Source organism: Camelus bactrianus, chromosome 31 (assembly GCF_048773025.1).
Source record: "Camelus bactrianus isolate YW-2024 breed Bactrian camel chromosome 31, ASM4877302v1, whole genome shotgun sequence".
Classification (NCBI taxonomy): Eukaryota; Metazoa; Chordata; class Mammalia; order Artiodactyla; family Camelidae; genus Camelus; species Camelus bactrianus.
In genome coordinates, this window is record NC_133569.1 from 10641446 (window position 1) to 10663940 (window position 22495).

General features: G+C 47.6%; 1 protein-coding gene across 3 annotated transcripts in view; it reads right to left on the bottom strand.

The window, feature by feature from the left end:
* The window catches only part of SPOCK3 (SPARC (osteonectin), cwcv and kazal like domains proteoglycan 3), a 131482-nt gene extending 124775 nt beyond the window's left edge, over positions 1-6707 (bottom strand). The window contains exons 1-2 of one of the 3 annotated variants that reach the window (XM_074355541.1): positions 6526-6707; positions 5960-6130 (exon numbers count right to left, since the gene is read on the bottom strand). In XM_074355541.1, coding sequence (XP_074211642.1) covers positions 5960-6130 — 171 coding nt within the window. In that variant the 5' untranslated portion in view covers positions 6526-6707. Of the gene's footprint in view, positions 1-5959; positions 6481-6525 lie in introns of those variants that run through there. The other 2 variants (XM_074355540.1, XM_074355542.1) reach the window with 2 other exon arrangements.
* Between the last annotated feature and the right edge of the window lie 15788 nt (positions 6708-22495).

Genomic DNA, 22495 nt, shown 5'->3' on the forward strand with positions numbered 1-22495 from the left:
AACAGTATGGAGTTCCATAGAGCTCCTGCATGACCAGCAATCCCAATGCTGAGTATGTCTCCCAAGGACTGAAAGCAGGACCCTGAAGAGACACCCGCATGCCCACGTTCCTGGCGCCTTCTTCACCACAGCCCAGAGGTGAACGCCGCCCAAGCGGCCACCGATGGGTGATGGATAAACAAATGTGGTGGAGACACATGGTGAATTATTATTGAGCTTTAAAAGGAAGGAAATCCTGCCATTTGCAATAACACACACAAGCTTTGAGGGCATTATGCTAAATTAAATAAGCAAACCCCCAAAAGACAAAAAATCCTGCATGATTCTACTTATGAGGGACCCCTAAAGTAGTCAGACTAGTAGAAACAGAAAGAACGGTGGGTGCCAAAGTCTGCGGGAGGGGGACGGGGACTTAGTGAGGGCAGAGCTACAGCTTGGAAGATGACAAAATGCGCAGAGATGGCTGTACACCAACGTCTGACTCCAGAAAACCACCCCTGCTTCCTCCCAGAGCTGAGTATACTGCTGCTGGTGGTGGTGTCAAGACATGGGGGTGGAGGCTGTACCACAACCAGTGCTGAACCAGGACCAGTGCCGAACCAGGCCAGTGATAAACCGGGCCAGTGCTGAACCGGGACACTGCTGAAGCAGATCAGTGCTTGAACCAGGACCAGTGCTGAACCAGGCCAGTGCCGAACCAGGCCAGTGCTGAAGCAGATCAGTGCTGAAGCAGGACCAGTGCCGAACGAGGCCAGTGCTGAACCAGGCCAGTGCTGAAGCAGATCAGTGCTGAAGCAGGACCAGTGCTGAACGAGGCCAGTGCTGAACCAAGTCAGTGCTTAACCAGGTCAGTGCCGAAGTAGATCAGTGCTGAACCAGGTCAGTGCTGAACCAGGTCAGTGCTTAACCAGGTCAGTGCTTGACCAGGACCAGTGCTTGACCAGGACCAGTGCTAAACCAGGACCAGAGCTTAACCAGGCCAATGCTGAACCAGGACCACTGCTTAACCAGGCCCCAGATGACCAGGAGAGGCCAGATGCTGCCTGAGGACAGCCCGGTGCAGCTGGAGTCACCTACCTGCTCAGAATCTTCTAGGACAGCTGTGCCTCCCTTAAGAGATCACTCCCTCTCTTGAGTCCATCCCCAATGGTTTAAACTCTATGAGCAACAGTCCAATGTAAAAAACACTGCAGGCTGCAGTCTTTGCCAACCCTGATCTGTGAACAGGCACACTGTTTGCAAAGGCTGTCATGAATGTTTACATACAGAGCTGCCCCCTGTCATCAAACAATCAAGACAGAGAGAAGCACATCGGTGAGAATGCAGTGGACCGGCTGTGAAGAATTCCCAAGGACAGCCACGTTCTCAACTGTGACAAGCCATGATGGTACCACATTTTAGAATGTCAGTTCATAGAGAGAAACTAAAAATGTACTTTCTTAAAAAATCAGCAGTGGATATCCACGCTTGAGAAGGTATTCCTGAACAGACAGAACGGTGGTCTCATTTGTTCAGTTTCTCCAAATCGTTGATAATTGTTCCCCTTTTTTGGTGCATATTGTTGAAAAGCAAAGTAGTAACCCTCCTGCCTGCTGTGAACGCGCCGCACAGGGAATCGCTGCACAAGACACAGGCGTGCGCGCTCTGACGCCTACACCTTAAACATACGCAACTGCAGTTGCCAATTATGTCTCAACAAAACATTTAACTTAGAGAACCAGGCAGCAGAAAGGAGGAGCCTGAGTGCTCAGGGGACACTGGTTCCAGGGGCCACTGCAAATCTTGTGTTAAGGTTGCATTTTTAAAGTTAAACTGTAAAACTTTACTAGCATAGCTTCCCATATATCTAAGGGGTATTGCAAACCACTTAGGAAACAGATGTAACTGAAGGTGATCTCTGGTCTTGCATCACACATGGTTACCACTTCTTAAAACAATGTTCAAAATCAGCCCCAAGTTTTTTGTTTGCTTTTTAAGATGTTGGAGTTGTGATTGTGACTTTTTAAGACCCTGCTTTTATAGAGCACGTTCAGGTTCACAGAAACATAGAGAGGAGGGTACAGAGATTTCTCATTCTCCCCTGCCCCCTCCCCCAACACACACAGCCTCCCCGCTGTCAGCATCCCTACCAGCTGGCACATCTGTTACAGCCGATCATGCTGCACCGACACATCACAGCCGCCCGAGGGCACAGTCCACCCTGGGCTCACCCTAGGCCAAGCGCTGGACGGCCGGGATGAACGTCTAATGACATGTGTCCACCACTATCCTAACCACGGAGGATCCTCTCCTGTGCTCCCCGTGTCTGTCCTCACTTCACCCCTACCTCCCACTCCCAGGGATTTTTACTGAAAGACAGATGTATGCCAGAACCACTTCAACGTCAAAATTTAAGAATAGAATTTGGACTTATTACATGAGTTATTTAAATGAGCATGGCTGTCACTGCACTTTGTTAGATTTGTCCTGCATCGCTCACAACATATGGTTTCCTTTCCTTGACGCTCCATTGCCACATGCCCCCCTTCCGGTGACATCGGCAGTCTACAAGGCTGCTGGAGGAACCGTATCGTTCACTGCCGATTCATGTACTGGTTTCCAAATTCCATACTGACGTGGCATGATAAAGAGTACAGTTTAATCGACTTATAAATGTTTAAAATATGTAATATATGAACCATGTGATTCATGAGCTAATGATTCCGTTTCCTTATAATAATCCCGGGTCCCAGTTCTCCTAGCAGACCAGACCAGCCTCCCTCACCCTGTTCTTGCTGAAGGTCCCGGTATTCCCATCGAGGATCTTGGCTTTTGGATTTTACCACCACTAGACTGAACTAAAAAAGCAGAAAATGCCGTGCAACCAATGTATTTGCTAGACACATCCTGCCATGGAGAGGTTTTGTTTGCTTTGTTTTCAAAATCACATAATTATACCCTGAACATAGCCTGCTGGTCCTGAGACAGGAAGTGGGCAGGCCCCAGCCATTCAAGGAATAACACAGCAGTTAACACCAGGATGGCGGAGGGTTCAACCCCCAGGAGGCCTTGAGGCTCAGGATGGTGGGAGATTTAACTTCTAATAAACCTTGAGCTTCATTATTTGCCCACTGTAATATATTAGAGTGGTGAATAACATGCCCACAGGCGCCGGGGCAGCCCCAAGGCTGCCCCCATTTCCCAAGTGGGAAATGGCCAACTTCCTGGGAATCCCAGCCCCATCCCCAAGGTAGTTAGACTGGTCCTTCCACTTATTAGCATATGGAGGCACTGACCTCATAAAAACTGGCAACACAGCACCTCCCAGCTGCCCCTTCTCTCCCTCTTTGGAGACGGCCCACGCTCTGTCTATGGAGGGTGTACCTACTTTTACTCTAATCTCAGCACCCAACCCCCACACCTTGAGGCCTTTCTCTTGCCTTTCAATGTATTTTTCTAAATAAGTCTACTTGTACTCAACTGTGGCTCGCTCTTGAATTCTTTCCTGCACGAAGCCAAGGACCCACACTTGGCGGGACACGTCCCAGCGGCTCAGCCAAAGCCTGGGACACAGGCCTCCTCGTGCCCCACATCCGTTTTTCCTGCATCAGTCCTACCTACCATACTTATTTTTAAATGTGTTGATTTCTTTATATCTTTAATAAGTTAAACTTATATTTTTCCTAAAACATGGGGACTAGAATCTCTACAGGAATTTTATACCAATAACCAAACACATTAATGATTTTCAGAAGGATAAAAGTTCTCTGTCTATATAATGACGTTTTGTCCACTTTCAAAGGGCAACAAAACTTTATTCAAAGAGCATTGCTTGTGTACAGTGATCAAAATTACTTGAAGTGTCTTCTATGTCAGTATTTACTGTAAGCTTGTGTGTGGTTCTCCTATTTCTCTGTGGTTTATACTGAGGAAATTGAGAAGTCAATTGTTAAATTGTTGCCAAAAGAAGAGGTTCGGATTTCCTTGTCTCTTTGCCTTTACATAAACTGAGTCTGCAAATCCATTATGTAAGATATCAGTGCAGAGGCAGAACATTTAAACATAGATACACGCAGTACAGGTTGCATGGACTCATAATCTTAAAATGAACCCAAAATAAACAACATTGTGAAAAACACAGGAAAAAAATCAAGCAAACAATGCCCCCCAAGGTAAACACGTAAATTGCCAGCGGGGTGGGTGGTCTGAATCAGGGTTCTACACTGTGCATCCTGCCTTGGGAAGTCACACTGCCAGCACTCATTTTATCTTGTTAATAATAAGCAACAGGTGGTTCAGGGGGAGAGACGGGCTTGTCTCCTCAAGCCCTCCAGAAGTCACCTGACAAAAGGCAACTGACGAAAGTGGGAATGCTAAACATTGGCATAGGTTGTTCAAATAGGTCATTATTCCATTTTGATGTACATGTGCTTCAGACAGATACTTGCTAAAAAAAAAAAAAAACTCAGTAAATCCTTTACCTAAATTTAACATGTCATTTTGATGCATTTCCCCCTGAGATCACATAAGAAGCAATGAAGAGTGCAGCAGGACAACACTCTGCCTCTGGAAGTTCACGAACCCTAGAACAGTTAACCCTTCCAGCAACTCAGCTTTCTCAGTAGTTTAAATCAAGCACCTTTACAAACTGTCCAAGTATAGGCTGTTTTGCTCTTAATAATTCAATAAAGTAATTTCTATAAAGCCAGACATTCAAGGTTAAAATATATTAAAGTAAGCATGAAATTCATTTTTTAAAATCTTTAAAGTAGCCCTTACGTAATGAAATGTCATAGTAGGAAGCATTATTCAAACAGTGACAAACGCTCAACATTTTTTTCCAAATGAGGGCACGATGTTTTCCCCCAGGGTTTAGAAACACCACGTTAGCCTTCCTTCTGGTTGCATTCAGCATCACCATCAGCCTGATTAATCAGGGGTGCAGGGGTTTGCCTGTACACGCGCGTTCACTCAGAACGTTCCGGCTTCGTTCAGAGGCAGGGAAGCCAGAACCGGATTAGACGCGAGCACCGCCATCCTCCCCCAGTCCCGGCGCCTCGCAGAACTGAGACTCCACGTTCAAATTTAAGTAAAGGTGAGCGAGCGTGGCCTCCCGCTGCCAGGACCAGCACCCCCACCACCACCCCGCTGGCTCGGCACGGATTGTCAGCCACTTCCCTGCGGGTGTGGGGAGCAGCGGGAGAGGGTCCAGGAGTAACTAGCCTGAGCTGCCACCCTCTCCCCCAATTTCTCAAATCGTGTCGGAGCGCGACCCGGATCCGCGTGTGCACGCGGCGCTGCGGGCGGGCCCACAAGGTCCTCAGGTGTGCGGAGCGCGGCTGCCCAGCCCCTCGCAGCGTCCAGGCCGGCTTAAGGGAAGGGGGGAGGGGGGCAGCCCCACCCGGACCACCGCGCTCGGCCGGCGGCTGGGGTCTCAGGTACAGGATGCGTCACAATAGCCCACTGTCCCTGGGAAACTCCCGGGTGGGAGTGGGTGTCCACAGCTTAACCCGCCTCACCGCCGCCCTGCACACGCCCCCGCCCTGGTGGCGCAGAGTGGCGGCTAACGTAATCCTGGACAGGTCCACCCTAAGCTGATGTCCAGCAAGGGTCTTAGTGGCAGGACTTGTCGTCGCCCGACTTCCCCACCGGGGCCACCAGACCCCTCGGTCCCTCAGGAGCCGGCGGCGCTGCAAGCCCACATCTCCCCACCTTCCCCGGACTCCTGGCTGGGCCACCAGCCGCGGGATCGACCCCACTTTCGCGCAACACCTCGCCAGCCGCTGGCGCCAGACATCGTGCAAAGTTGTGCAGGTGGCACCTGGCGAGCCTTTGGGGGCGGGGACAGGGCCGTGGGGACCTGGGGACCCTGAACCCAGTGCGTCTGGCAGGCGACCCCCCCACACCACGCGGCCTCCAAGGCGACCCCTCCCCACCCCGGCCCGGCCGCGCGCTCGAACGCGAGAAGGCTCAGACTTACGTCTCGGAATCGGTTCCACTGTCCGGCCTCCCGGTCGTACTGGGACACCGTGCTGAGCCATTGTTTGTCGTCTAGAAAATTGCCGCTGGCCGGTCGGCCCACGGCCGCCGCCAGAGCCTGCGCGCACCAGGCGGCCGCGCACACGCACAGCACGGCCGGCGCCCGGAGCATCTGGGGACGGAGACAACCGGGGCCGCGTCACTCGGGGGTCCGGGCAGCGTGTCTCGGCCGGGACGGGGAGGGGGCACCGCAGGGACAGCAGCGCCCTCGCCGCCGGCGCGCAGACCAACAGGCCGGGAGCAGGTGGGGAGGGAGGGGGCCCGGCGCAAACCTCGTGAGCCGCCCGGCGCCGCCGGACACGCGGGACACGCTGGACACGCTCCCGGACCTGCTTCCCGGCGCCGCCGGAGCTGCTCCCGGAGCCGCCTCCCCGCCGCCCGCCGGCCTCGCGCGCGCGTCCCCACCCGCCGCCGCTGCCGCCGCTCGGCTCTGCGCGCCCCTCCTCCTCCTTCCTTCCACCTCCTACCCGCTCCCGGCCCCCTCCCGACCCGCCTCCTCCTGCCCACCTTCCTCCCCGGATCCCAGCTGCGCGCGCTCCGGATGCGACTCGGCTGGAGCGGAGGACGCGGCGCCCGCGCGGACCTGCATCCGCCTCCCGCCCGCGCGGCACCGGCGCCGCCGCCCCACCGGCCTCGCTCCCGGGTGCCCGGGCTCGGGGCGCGCCGTCCCCCCCGCCGCTGCCCGGTGGCTCCGAGCTGCTGGGCGGAAGGGGGACGGGATCCGAGGACGCCTCCGTGCGTCACGGGTCAGGGATGCCCCAAGGCGAGGAGATGCCGCCTGCCTGCGGGGTCTCGGGGATGTGCTGGATCCCAGAAAACGTGAACTCCGTGTGCAGGAACTTCATGTTCCAGGGCGGAAGCTCTTCTTCCCCTTCTCTTTTTAAGGAGAGAATCTTCACTGGGGAGGGCGCGTGAGCCCCCCCCCTTCACAGGCTGCACATTATCTTCCCTAATAAAGACGCCTTGGCGACTGCAATTTACATTCTAGGACGTGAATCCGAAACTTAACGCCCAATCTGTGTCTCCCTGCTGCAGACGGAAGACAGTTTTTCAACGAGACTTGCGCCCCAAACCTCCATTTATGACAAAATATTCGGCTCTCCGCGGCTCTTCCACGTATTCTGAATAAATGGAAGGAAATCAGTAATTTTCCCCCGTCAACAGAATCTGACGAAGACAGCCTCCCCCATAGACTTAGATGGTTTAGGTGAAGTATTACATGCAAATCAAGAGATCTAGGGCCTAAAACACTGGAATCAGGTTCTGTCTCTCACTGAATTATTAGTGGTTGTTTCAGCCAAAACTACGTCGCCCAAACAATGACCTTCGAAAATTTCCTGGAGCCTCTGAAGCTCGGGGAGCTGTCGGAGAAACATCTGTCATTGCCCACGTTCTCCATTCCGTCTCATGTAACATGGAACATGTTGCAATTTCTGTTAAAACAGGAATCAAACATAGTTAACATTGATTTCTATTGTTTTAATACAGGGTTTAAAAATGAATGTATGGTGTGTAAAATGAAAGAAAAAACTGCTGTTTTTTTAACTGAAAAATATATTTTCCACCATTTCCCCCTTTTCTACTCTGATGGATGTCAGCGGGGGGGGGGGGGTGTACAGAATCTGTAGTTGCAGTTCAGAGATGCCCTGATCGCTGTAAACACACGTCCGGTAACTTTAAGAACACTCACGTGTACTAATTCTCCAGAGGTTTGCTTGGGCCTCTGGCAGCTGGCATGTCCTGCCTGTTAGAATGTTCTGATCCTTGCTCAGGACATCATTAGACCATCCTCCCCTGTGTCTCTTCCTCATCCCCCATCCTCACCGCTCCATTTTAAGTTGGAAGTACTTTCCTCTCGACTCAATGATCATATTTAACAAGTTTAAAAACTTCATTCTATTGTATTTAAGTCTGATGGGAAAAGCAGAATGTGTGTCTTAGAGGAAACTGTGTTGCACAGAAGTCATTAAATTAAAATGAACTTCAGCCTCCAAAGAAGATGTTTGTTATTTGCTGCAGAATAGCTGATGAGGGACTGTGCTGCGTGCGACACTCTCCCCTTCAGTGTCCATTGTCCGTGATCATCACCTGAGGATGAGATGATGCTATACCTGTATCTCCTCCCTTTCCCCCAGAACACATATATTTCACTGCTGATCCTCATATGTTCGTGGACTCTCTTCACCCGGGCTTCCACTGGCCACTTCCCGGAAGGCAGCTCCACGTGGACCACGTGGTCCCAGCTGTAAAAGACTGTAGACAAGCCCTTGGTGACGGTGGCGCCAGCCTGGTGGGGTCCACCCCACCCCCACCCCCGCCACCAGCAAACCCCTTAGACCCCGACTTCTTCCTCCAAAGCCCCCTCGTTGTCAAGGCCAGGCTTGTGGGCACCTCAGCAGTGAGAGAAAAATGGTGTGATGCCTTAGTCACAGGGAAGTCCCCTGTCACTCTCTCTGTGGCTGAATGTTGGGTCTTCAAAGAGTCTGCTTTCAACAGTTAAATAATCCTGAGAGAATTCATAGGTTAGTGAACACCTTGTTTATCAGTTAACACTGCGGGGGGGGGGGGGGTTCACAGACAGCTTGCTGGGAGCGAAACAGCCCAGGCAGAAACCCAGGAAGGGGAATAAGAGGTGGTAAGGTGGGGGGCAGCTGGGAATAATTCACTACCTGCTCCCCTGTTTCATTGAGAACCAGCGTCGGGAGCCGGGGGAGCCAAGAAAGCAGACAGGAGTGAGGTGTCTGGGGTGTGCAGAGTAAGACGCTGGTATCAGAACAGCAGGGACATGGCTGGAACTCGGTTTTGTGTTTCTAATCACGCTTTACAAAATCGGAGGTCACCACAAGACACAGGCCTTCAGATTCCCAGCCCTTTGCATTGTCACCTCTGTCACCTCATGCCAGTTAACAACTTGATCTGCATCCTGAAAAGCCAACACTGGGGCCACTCCAAGCTTGAACTTGACCTCTAATTATGTCTTTATCCTTTTAACTCTTCCTGTGCTAAACATTAAGTTAGTCAATCAACAAATGCCTATTACTGAAAATGTTTTGCTAGGAATTTTTTGTATTAAAACTATGTCTTCTAGGTTTTCTTACCCGTGTTTTTAGATCTGTCACAGTTCTTGAAACAGAAATACTCAGTTTATAGTGACAAGGGGTCTGTTTCTAACCACCTTTGATACTGGGATCTCTGAAGACCTTGACTGAGTCTCATTTCTACACACACACACACACACACACACACACACACAGAGGAGCCGTCTCTGATGGGTCACTTTCTCAGCTCTGTAACAGCCATGCTGAGGCTGTCAGGATGGACAGGATAGATCAACTCCCCGCACATCTTAGTGCGCAGGGCACATCACCTGACGCTCTGTGGCCATCACAGCCTGCCCAGGCCATCCTCAGCAAACACAGGGAAGGGTCGGGAGGGTGGGTGAAGTTGTCTAGGTGGCCCTGCTACACGGCTTCCAGGTCCCCGAAGGGAAGCTTCTCAGTCTGGATCACCTTCGCTCTTGGTCCTCAGGTCCTCTCCCAGGGCTCTGCTCCCCCACCCCCTGTGCATTTACTTCTCTGTTGCAGTGAGCTCAGGGACTCACCCCTGGGTCTGGAATGAGGGTGAAGGCAGGGAGCTTCCAGTCTCTTAGCCCCTGCCTCAAACGACCTCAGACGACCTTGCCCCTCATTCGCCCAATCTCAGCAGCAGCCAGCCGGGAACAGCAGGCGAGCCACCCGGCAGGCTGAGAGGCGAACTGACCAAACTGCCTCCTGCCCTCCGCAGAAACTTGTTTGCCAGCCAAGCAAACGGGGTTGCCTTTCCCCTGCAGCCACACGGTGGAGACAGGGAGCGATTATCGGGCTTGCGGTGTCCGAGGTCACCCCATGCTGTGGTTTACTGGTAGATGAGTGTCCTGAAGGCACAACCTGGCCACGTCCGAAACACTGCGTTTTAAGGAGAGGAACCATATCTACAGAAGTCAGCCGTACAGAGTCACACATCCTGCCAACTCCATTTAAGAGCCTGAACTCAGCGTATAAAAACGAAGAAAAAAGGGAGCAAAACCCTGGGTATTAAAAATTCACAAGTAAATTAGACACCTGCCAACACCATCCTGAAATCCCGCCAGGAGGGAGCACTCTGTCCTCATTTCACAATTGTATTTTCTGAAACCATGTAAGTCTTATAAATCATCTAATCTCAATTTAATAGAATTTGCAGTAATGACAAAATTACTAATTGCATTAGGGTCATCAAAAATAAATTTTTAAAAAACCAGAATGGAATTGTTAGAATAACATAGCAAGCTCTGTTGTTTGCTTTTAGAGACCAGCCCCACTTAAGCAAACTTGTGTTATGACTTCATCTAAAACAGTCAGTAGATAGACTTTAAAAGCTATACTAAACATGAAAAGCACATCAATCAGTGCAATTACTGTAATTCTTAAAAAGACGTTTTTCAATATTGAAGCCAAAGGGCGAATCTGATTAACTGATGACAGAGTAGATGGCCCTGAAAGTGACCAACGAGGCAAGTGCAATCTGCTTTTACTTTACACTAAGGGAGAATTCATGACTATTTTTAAGAAAAATATTTTAAAATTTAAAACATCTGAATATTAAACAAATACATAAATTAAATTAAATTTTTAATTTTTAAAATTAAAATAAAAATTTGTGTTTTTACATCTAAATTGTGAAACAGGGCATCAGGTCACCGTCTGAAGGTGGGGACTGACGGGTGCACAGATTTGAAGGATAGAAGGAAAAAGAGGGGTAGTAATCTCTCCTCGGCTACAGCTCCACTGGAACTCAGCCACTGATGCAGGGAAACGTGGGGCTAGAGGGTGGCCAGGCCTCAGGTCCCAGGCGAGCCCCTGGGACGCGCCCCATCAAGTGAGGGTCCTTGGCTTCGCACAGGAAAGAACTACAGAGCGAGCCACAGGTGAGTAAAAGTAGACTTACTCAGAGAGATGCACGCTGCATAGACAGGGTGCGGGCTGTCTCAAAAGGCAAGAAACGAGGCCACGGGCTGCGGGGTTATTAGTTTTATGGGCCTGGTAACTTCACATGCTGACGAGTGGGAGGCCTATTCCAACTCCTTGGGAAAGGGGCGGGGATTCCCAGGAACAGGGCCATCACCCACTTTTTAATCTTGGATAGGCAGCCTTGAAACTGTCCGGGCAGCTGTGGGAGGGCCATTTAGCAGCTATTGTACTTCAAAGAGCTGACACAGAAGCTGGAGGTCGACTGGGAGTCGAATGCTCCACCTTCTTGGTGCTGATGGCTGCTGTGTGTTCTTTTAGTGCCTGTGCCCTGCCCCCTCCCTCCTGTCTCACAAGGTGTTAGAAAATGCCCAGGCCCTTCAGGATCTCTCATCCTCCCACCGGAGGTCCAGGAAAAGGGGGAGATTCTCTTCCCAAAGCTCATGCACAAGAAAGGAGGCTCCCTCACCTCGAGAGCTTCCACAGCTGCTCCCTGCACCCCCTGCCTGTGATCTGGCCGCATCCCCAGCCCCAAACAATGCCTGTGCCAGGAGGAGGGGGACCAGCGGGACAGAGCCGCCCATGAAGAATCTTTGACTTGGTGGGGGGGGGGAGCATTGTTTCACAAAAGGCAGGGGAGGGGTAGGCGTGGGCCAGATTTCCATCCAGGCCTGCAGGGGACACGGTGGGAGCAAAGAAACAGCAGTCCCTGCAGAGTGGAGACCTGTGAGTGGGGAGAGCCCCCCAGGGCACCGGACGGCGCTACGGAAGCGCCCCTCCTGTTCTCAGCTGGGGCTGCTACGAGGAGTCCAAACCCACGCTTGCTTGGCCTCCTTCCCTCCTTGTACCTGGAGAATTAGACCAAGCAATGCGTTTTCAAACAATACATGTTAGTTTATGACGCAGTCTGCCCACAGCACACGCTGACCCGGCCCCGGACACAAGCTTCAGGAACCAGCTCCCCTCCCTGCGCTGACCGCAAGCCTCCTGCCACCTCCGTCTCCCCACGTTGTTCTTCCAGGTGGGGCTTCGCCGAAGTGCCCAGCAAGGTGCGTTCCCTAGCTCGCTGCTGGGCTGGACGTGCGCTTTAAAAGCAGTAAGTGGGCTTTTTTTTTAAACCTTAATTAAAGTCAAATGCGCCCTAGTATAAAGCGAGAAATCGTTCCTCACGGCTTTTTATGAAAAATACTCCCTTTCCTCTCTCTCTCCCACCTAGTCTTATTTTTATCTTCCAGCTTTTTTACTTTGCTTCCACTTATTTACGCGCCTCTGTATTATGTTTGTTAATTTTTTTCAGTGTTAGATCTTCCCTGTCAGTCCTCATTTCCTGCCCTTCTCGGCAGAACCCCCAGCAACACACATGCACACACAGACGTGCACATATATGTACATACATGCGCGTGCACACATCTACATGTACACGCACACATGCAGATACACACACATACGCACACGCACGCACACGTACATACATATACACAAATGCACAAACACATGTACACACATACCTACATGTACACATATGCACAAGCACACATGCACAGATAAACACACATACATGCATGCACAGATACACATTCACACATACATACATACACATATACACACATTCCATGAAAGCTCAGTATTTGTTTTTGTAATTTCTTTCTGTGGCTTTCACTTGATTTTTTAAAAAAAAAAACTTCTTAAGGAAATGCTCTCAAAATAGATTTGCTCTCTTACTGTTTTAATATATATAATGGATTGAAAGCCATAACATTCTTTCTAGTTATATTTTAGCTACATTCTAAAACTAATTTATAATATATATGCTATAACTAGTACATATATGGGTGTATATAATAATATAGTCCAAATAGTTTTTAATTTCCTCTGTGGTCTTTGACCTGTTGATTATTAAGAATTTTTAACGACCACATGTGGGAGTTATTTTAATATTTCAACTTCTAATTTCTAGCATAAAGTCATTGCTGTCAGAAAACATGCACTCTGATTTAAAATCTCTGAAACTTGTTTCACATGCTTAACATACTAATACATGGTCATTTAAAAATGTTACGTGTATTAGAAAAGTACATTTTCTCCTACAGTTCTTTTGTACACGTTATTTAGGAAGAGTTTAATGTTTTTCACACCTTTATACCCTTATCACACTCGTTTACTTACATTATCTGTTATTGAGAACTGCTTGTTAAACCTTTGCAATGTGATCATCAAGTTTCCTGTCTTGTTTTGGTTTTGTCAAGTTTTACTTTTGAATATTTCAGGGTAGATAGAAGTAAATTCGTTCCATTTCTTGGCAGATTAAACCTGAACAGTGCAAAGCTCCTCTTTAGCATAAGTGCTGTTTCTTAGCTTAGAATCTAGCTTTTCTAATTACGTAGCTAAATCAACTGTCTGAGCGTTTTCCTAGGTCAGTTTCACATGTTTTTCTTGTGTTTTTTATGCTTCTCCTTTTAATTTTTGCTTCCCATATTTCAGTTGTGTTACCCCTTTTTAATCCAAACAGACAAGCTTTGTCACATAATTGTAGCACTCACTTCACATATTTAATGTAATTTCTGATATATTTACGTTTATATCTTTGATTTCTACTATTTTCTCTTTCCCTTCTTGATTTTTTCTAGATTGAGTGAATATTTTTATCATTGTCTTTACACCTAATAAGCTTAGTCATTTAACCTTTTTCTTTCTTCTTTTTAATGCCAAGTGTAGTGATTACAGTACACATCCCTGAATTATCAAAAACTAACATAAATTAAGACTTCTACTTCTTTCTAGGCCTGCTTTGTCCAGAAGGTAGTCACTGGCCCCATGTGGTTATGAAAATTAAAAGTCACTGAAATCATATTTTAAAAAAGGAAAAATGAGACACCTTCAGTCTAAAATATTCAGTTTGGTCAGTTATAGAAATAGTTTGCTGACCCGTCGTGCAGGCAGAAGCAGAGAGAGGAGGTCAGTGGAACCAGACAGAGAACAGGGAACAGACCCTCACATTTATCCTCCTTCGTTTCCCAGCAAAGGAGCAACGCAGCTCCGTGCACGAAGGGGAGGTTTTGGCACGTGGTGCTTTACCATCTGGACCTCCGTGTGCAAAGGGTGAGCCTCAGTGTGAACCTGCCCCAATGCAAACCCCAAGTCAAACTACCTCAGACCTAACGTTACACCAGTGATAAAACCTGCAGAGAGAAATACCAGAATTAACCTGTGTGCCCTGGATTTAGGCAAATGATGCTTAGGTAAAAGGTCAAAGCACAATCCAAACAGGAAGCATGACAAATCAGGCTTCAAGAGTTACTGTTAAGAGGGTGACAAGACGGGAAAAACCATTTGCAAATCGCATACATGATGACAGACCTTCCTCAAATACATTAAAATTATCAAAATTGAGTAACAGTAATAATAATGATAAACTAAAAATAGACAAAGGACTCGAACGGGTCACCAAGGAAGATGAACCCATGACAAGTGAGCCCATGAAAAGAGTGCAACTCCCCCGGCCATCCCGGAAGCACGGATGAGACACCGGTCTGGGCACCCTGGGGCACGTCTGGAAAGCCGTGACACGGGCAACACCAGGCGCTGGGAGCGCACGGTGTGAGCGGGAGGGATGAGGAGCTGGAGGTGGTTTCAGCCGGAGCTGCTCGGCGGTCACCGTGCAAAGTGCGCGACAGACTGGCAGTCCCAGAACCGGGCCTCCTGTGTCGCTGCTGCTCTATTAGGACGTGCACTTACTTATATCCTGAAGTTTGGGTCAGCAAGTCCAGCAGGATGGCCTACAACTGTGGGTGTATAAACAACCAAGGAATGGCTACGTGGGTTGGTATCGAATTTATTTTCATATATATGAACACTATATTTAGATTGAATACTTGTTAGATTTAAATGTGTGCCTCTGTTTGGTGGAAAATCAAGGAACAGAGAATATCTCAAGGTCTAAATTGTTAAGCAAAGTTGTTTCTTAAGAAGTAGGTCAGTATTGAATCATTACTAAATGGTAATCATTACCATTTGTATTGAAAAAAATCAGTTCGTGATAAAATAGGTTACTGCTTCTCACGTGTGGACTTGCTGGATCACAGTCACCCGTACAGTCCCCTGAGCAGTAAGCAATGCTGAAATGGCACCGCTGGGTTAGGCAGTGTCGTGTGGTACGTCTTGTGCCACAGCAAATTCACATTTCAGGTTTTCTGATATTTAACTGACAGGAGAAAAGACTTGTTTCTTTTTAAACTTAGAGCTGAACAGACTCCTTCTGTGGCCCATGACACACTGTGCCTCTGAACTCAGTTTTGAGTAAAAGCCCACATCAGCACGCTGGATTGCACGGTTTTGAGGACGTGGCACTCGGAAGCCTTGTTTACGGGGCATTTCAGGAGGTTTGTGAAATGCAGTGTTTCCGTTCTGGGTCACATTAGAAACTGGGACCCAGAGTGGTGTGTGTGTGAAGGCCGACCCGAGGAAAGCCCTCGGCCGCGCGAGCTTTCCCTGCACAGAAGGACGATCGGGTCGCCCACCCGCATCTCCCTCTGGCTCGCCAAGGGCAGAAAGCCCGCCTGAGTGTGCATCAGCCTCACAGCTTTCTGCACAGCAGAAATATTTTGTTTAAAAAGCACGTTGTGTCCAATTTTCTTAGGAAATTTGTATTTCCATGATTCCCTGCTCAGAGTGAAAGTGTGAACCTAGTACAAACTGTAACGCGTTTGGGAGAAATGGTAGATGCAGCCACACACTCAGGGGCAGGACACGGAGACACACTGTGAAGGTGACACTGCATGTCAGGTCCCCAAGTGCAGAGCACTCATCCTGGAAACATGCACAGAGAAAAATGGAGTCATCATTAAACTGCACGCAGGAGTGTAGTCCTGACATCAAAAGGCATGGCTTTTCTTCGCAGATATTGGACATTGACGGTGGTTTACGTGGGTCTTGGAGGACCCCCACTGGCTCAGTCAGCGTTACATCAGAGCTGGAAGCACACGTGCTTAGACCAAGCCTCTGCTTTACCATCCGAGCTAATGGACACTGGGTCTTCCTTCCAGGTACCTGATGTGCTCATAAAAGGTGAGAGGCAGACCCAGAGATTCTGCTTAGTATCGAGCAATACTTACCTAATAACCTGGTTATGAAAAAGGTTACATGAGAATAAAAGCAGTGGTTAAAATTCACATATCGCCAGCAAATCTTATCCAGATCCACTCGAGTCATTAAAAGAGTTTCTACCTACAGATAAATAGAAAAACGGTGGTTCTGTGAGAACGGATCGCTCACGCTATCACTGTATGATAAACTAATACATGAGTGATGGCCCAGGCGTCTATGTTAGGTAAGCAACAAAATTCTAGAAAAGCCCTAAACCGTGCACTGACGTGAGTCAGTGCAGTTTCTTCCGCAACTAAACACATCCAAACTGTGAGAATAACTTTCATTTAGGCCCTTCTTTTTCTGTAAAATATATTTAAAAAGAAATAATTCTCAAAGAAAGTTTTAAAATATTTACCAGAACCTCCCGACTGCTATGACTATGTTGATATGCTTTTTTAAAAGCAAGCTTATTTATTTCGACACAGGAACCAAAGCTTAATGGAGAACTTTACGTGCTGATTTACAAAAAGGCAAAGCAATCAATGTGGCAATTTTCCATATCTCACAATTAGCGGCTAGAATTTATTTACAAGATCATAAAATTGTAAAAAAATTAAAATGCAAGTACATCAATGCCAACCCTAAAAGTAGAAATTATTTCATTGTAGGCTGCATATGGCCCTGAATGTTTTGTTATGGATTTGAGTCCTTAAGTGTTCGGTGTCCTTGCTGGTCAAAAATAAACGTCAACGCAGCAGTAAGTGCCACATGGTTGAAGGTAAAGCCTTGATTTGTCTTTTTTTCACTTCTGCAGCCTCCTGCTTCTCTTTGAGTTTCTGTTCTCTTTTCATAAAACATGTCAAATGATACATAAACTCAAGTGATGTTCTTAAAAATAAGAATCAAGAAATTTAAAAAATCTCTGTGACTGTGAGGGATTAACCAATGGGAAGGAATTTGAGAATCAGTACTTAAGCAGTCTTGAATTTTCCTTTATGAAATTGTGATCAAAATACTATCTTCTGCTAACTTCTGCTAACGAAAACAAAAAGCAAACATAAAAACTCATAGGAAAGGAGATTGGATTTGTGGTTACCAGAGGCGGGCAGGGGGCGGGCGACTGGATGAAGGCAGTGAACAGGTACAAGCTTCCTGTTATGAGGCTAATGAGGACTGGGGGTGTCCTGCACAACATGATAAATATGAACACTGCTGTGTGTTACATACGGAGGTTGTTAAGAGTAAATCCCGAGAGTTCTCATCACAAGGAAAAATGCTTTTCCTCTTTCTCTAATGTAGTTTCTATAGGAGATGACAGATGTTCACTAAACTTCACGATGTCTGTAAGTCAGATCATTATGCTGCACACCTTACACTTAAACAGGGCTGTATGTCAAGTATGTCTCAACAAAACTTGAAAATTAATTGATTGACTCCCCAGGAAAAAAAAAACAACCAAACAAAAAGAACTCTGAGCCTCCAGATGATCTGACATTAAATGGGAAATGTGCTAATTTATCAAAATCCCTTTCACCCCAGTTCTTTAGTTTCCTGAAGCTCTCGGCCACCCAGCTCCTAAGTGATTCTAACAGAGCCTCAGCTGCGTGGACACAGCACTCCCTGATGCTGGTTACTTGTTACAAACAAGCGTTCCTGTTGCTGCCTCTAACTGCACACTCCCCACCCTCCACTAAATCATTAAGACTTAACTAGATAGCTGAAGGTTTGCCTCCTGTTGCCAATAAACTTACTAAACACTACATCCTGAAGCCATCTTGCCACGACTGGGCTCCACAAAGGACACATAAACGTCCAGGGCACTCCTGGCTCACCCAGTGTGGCTCCCCACATCCCCTCTTGGAGACACGGGGTCCACACCTTCCCCACAGCCAGAAAACACATTCTGGAAAGCTGAGCATACGGCCCAGCAGAGGGGATTCATTTTCACTCTCTGTGCTCCCTTCCATCACTTTTAGAGGCAAATTTTGCTCAGGGATGCTCATCTCCAATGGAATTTAAAGGCGGCTGCCTGCTGTGAGGCAAATGTGACTGTCATTGCTAGAAAGTTTTACTTCATCACGAAGTAGCTCAGAGAACTCAAGAATGAGCTGCTGCACAGACTGAATGGTGACATAAATTCCAGGACACATTTTTTATTTTTCAGCCTTTGATTCATTTAGTCTCATATTTTCAAGGTTAGAAACAAGTGATTATCTGGACAAAGTCAAGTTGCCAGATTTTGTTTGATCTTCCCAAAAAAGTCAGTTGTTTTATTTTCCAAGAGAGATAATTGCCCAACTGCATACCTGTCATGGCTAGAAATTCCCAGACAAGGCAATACTTCATTGACAAATTTCTCAGGATGATCTCGTAAACTCACACAAGTCACAGGTTCTGCCTGTGCGGGGGTGGGGTGGGGGGTGTGAGCGGGACAGCAGGCAAGGCGGGGAGTCACGCGGTCTGCCAGGCTTGACGCCTCCTGATAAATGGATCTGTTAGCACAGAATGTTCCCTTATGCTGGAATTGCCTTGAGACTGAATCACAGGCTAAAGCTACCCCATTAACCCTCCATGGAACAGCTTGTGAACTAATGCTACGCACCACAGCGTGACTTACTAGCAATGCCGATTATACAGATGTGCACCTATTCGCTTTATTTTGCAAATTTTCTAAACAGAGATGGTACTGAACTATAAATCCTCAACATGCAGGCACACTGCTTCAAATCTAAGACATACAGACACACGTATATGTAGATATGGTACAACTGAAAGCTTTACGTAACAAGGACTTCCTGTCGGATGGAGCAGCTGCGGATACGGAAAGCCGGCCGAGGCTGTACTCGCATCTGGCCTTTATATTCTGACTACCAGTCAAGAGTAAGGTAATGAAGGCAAGCCACCAGGGTACAAAACCTCTTCTCCAAGATGGTCCTGGGACCAGTTACTAACCTTTCCTGCCCCAACTTACCTGGTGTGAAACTGAGGTGAGGACGGTGTCGACCTCCAAGTGCTGTTTCCAGTATTAAGGGAGACACGTAAGGAGCCTGGAGCCAGGCCAGGTGCACTGGAAGCACTCCATCAAAGTCTTTTCATTCTCACACATCGTGCAGGTTTTAATGAACATGACTTAGTCTTTGCCGCCTCCTCTGCAGACCACGAGTGCCCTGTGTGCACACAGGCCAGCCCAGCACTGACTGCAGCTGTGTCTGTGACTGTTTAAGGAGTTTGTGAAATGTTGCAAATTGCAAATAACACAAAGAAACCCAAGGCCCCGAGGGACCAGAGCAAATCTCCACTGAAGCTGTAAACAGAAACAGGTTTTCCCTCCAGTCCAGCTCAGACTAACGGGAGAGGTTGCTTCCTCTCACACGCGAGCACCCAGCTTTCTGTAAAGCAAACTCACTCTTCACTAGGCTTAGAGTTGCCTGGAATTATTCACACAGGGACTCAGCAAACATGCCGTAAAGGCTTCAGCTGCATGGCCTGGTTTTAAGGGCTTGAAGATTCCCTCCTCTTCAGAAATAGAGCTGCCAAGGTCAGTTTTTTCCCCAGTATCCTTTGTGAAATTGCTTCTTGCCTTCTTTTTTGTTAATCTCAAAAAATAATAAAACCTCATGAGTTTCTCTTTGGGAGGATGGAACTGGCAAAGCTGCTCCAAGAACGCTTTATTAATAGAAATAAATCGTATGAGACAAATGATGTCTAGTGATAACATCAAACTTCTGAGCCCTGTGCTCTGGAAATCGCGATGTGGAGGAAATCCCCGCCACTGAGGTGAGAGTCACGGATGCCCTTGTTGTTCACCTGGGACACCAGATCTTCCAGACCCTCCTCTTTGTCCCCACTGGCCTGTGTGGACGAAACCCCTGCTAAATTGCCTTGACCTAATTTTAGTTAAGCTTCTTTCTCTCCTGAAGGCCCTTGAACTTCGGTTCACTCTCTGCCCAGCCCAGTATCAGCGCCTGCAATGAAATTAGCCTGGCTTCACAGACACCCCCGTTCATGGAGCACCCTCTGCTCTGAGGTCAGGACACTCCGACCTCTTACCACACACCCCCCATACTGGTCACTCCCCCCTCTTACCACACCCCCCCATACTGGTCACTCCCCCCTCTTACCACACCCCCCCATACCGGTCACTCCCCCCTCTTACCACACACACCCCCATACCGGTCACTCACCCCCTCTTACCACACCCCCCCATACCGGTGTCTCCCCCCTCTTACCACACCCCCCCATACCAGTCCTCCTCCTGCCAGTGAGAGAAAAGAGAAAATTTCCATCTGCCTGACCTTTGTGAAGCTGGCTAATCTGATGGTCAGAGCATCGTCCTGCCACAACAGTCCCCTCTTCATATTACAGTAACCCTTTTGGATAAACTCTTCCCTTACCTAAGTCCACTTTTTTTTTTTATTTGACCACAGGGAACATACAGAAACACAGACATGAAAGTCATAATGAGTTTTTCCCGTAACTAGTGAAAGCAGTGTCCTTCCAGCCTCAGCTGTCACGGAGCATTAAAGTACAGAACACACATTTCTAAGTTACACTGGTTTTCAGGACTTTCAAAGCAGAGAGCAGAGAGATGAGATATGCAGCCCGAAGACACCCACCTCCAGCCGATAAAATAGATTATGAAAGTCAAGCAAGGGGAGAGTGAAGCCAGATTTCTTTTCAGAGGAAGTGCTGGTGTCCTGTGCGTCTCACCCCCCTCACCCCCTCAGACGGACACACAGTCTCAGTCCAGGAAGCAGGACCCCGGCAGAGTGCGTGCTGACGCTGGCACAGGACCCTGCAGCGGGGACACGTGTGCGCCTGAATCCCACCTGAGTAGGTAAAGGGTGAGAAACCAGACTGCCAGCCACTTCCACAAGCACTGAAAACAAAAATATTTCACTGGGAGGGAGGCAATGCCAAGGTTCCCCACAGCAAGGGAGGGCTGTGCCTCCTGAGAGTCAGAGGTGTGCCACAGAGAGAGAGGCCAGGAGCTGCCTCAGCACCTGCTGAGGAGATGCGGCAGAGTGAGTCCCAGCAGAGACAAGTGGGCGCCTCCGACTTCCAGAGGTGTGGGGAGAGGTCACAATGCGGGGAGAGGACGTCGCCCCATTGAAGGAGCCGCTCTGACACGTCTCAGCGTTAGGGGCTCGGAAGGGATCACGGAGGCATGAGGGTGTAGAAACCTCTCCGGGTTGCAGAGCACACCATAAACTAAAACAGTATCAGTCAGGTACAAACTCCAGACAAAGGAGGTATAATCTGGAAAAAACAAGGTATTTGAATTCTTCTACAGAATTCAAAATTTCAGTAAAAAAGAGCTGAATTTCTCTTTTATAATTTAAATCAACTTTGTCCATTTTCACATTTAAGATAAAAATTTTCTAGATAAACATTCATGAAATTTTTATACAGCAGAAGTTCATATTTAATTTTCTGATTACTTCTTCCCTGAAGCAATCGGCCCATTTATGATTTCTACATACTAGAATTAGATTGCAGTATCACTAGCACCATTTATTTTACAGAGAAATTCAAGTCATTATAGGAATCGTTAAAAACTGTGAGACAGCAAAACAGAGGGGTAGCAAACATTTAAACAAGACACAGACCAGAAGAATTAAAAAATTATGTGTATGTTGGATTTCTTTCTTTGTCTTCTCGATCATTTGCTCTTGGGAATTGCCTGTCACACAATTTATCATGCTTCTCGGGAGTTTAAAGACAGGTTTTATCGTCCATGTGTTAGCATATGTCTGTTTTTGAACTTCAGCTAGAAGTACCATTTTGTGGTGACTGGGACTGACTGATTTGCATTTTACAGCTTACCACTGCGAGCTGTAGTCCTGTGGTATTAGTGGATAGTCTCTACATTAAAAATATAGCAATATATCCAAATGACAATTGCAGAATGAATACTGGCGCTGCCGTGTACCTGTGTCCCCAAGGTTCCTCATCAGAATCCCACATTTCGTCCTTTGCTTATCATGTTCTCTGCCTGAGATTTATTTTTCTGGCCTCTAATTTTCTAGTTATAGAAGCTTCCTCTAGTAATGTCTCAGCATATCTGGCTTTTCTAGTGTGTTATTTTGTATTGTTGCTAATTTTGTTTACTTAAGTCTAAATTTTTTGCTGTCTTATTACTAAGCACCAAAACTTGCACATAGAAGATGTTCAAAGGTAACACATGCTGTTGGCACATTTTGCTAGCAAACCCACTTAAGTTCCATTTTTTATGTAATGTAAAATATTCATTCACAATTCAAGTTGTCTTGGTTTCAGCAAAAGGAGTTAGGATTTTTTTTTTATGGTTTTTCCTGTCCTGAATTTTATTTATTTATTTATTTTTTGTTATCAGTTACTTTATTACATCCATTATATATCAGAGTCCAGATCACCCCTAACTCCAG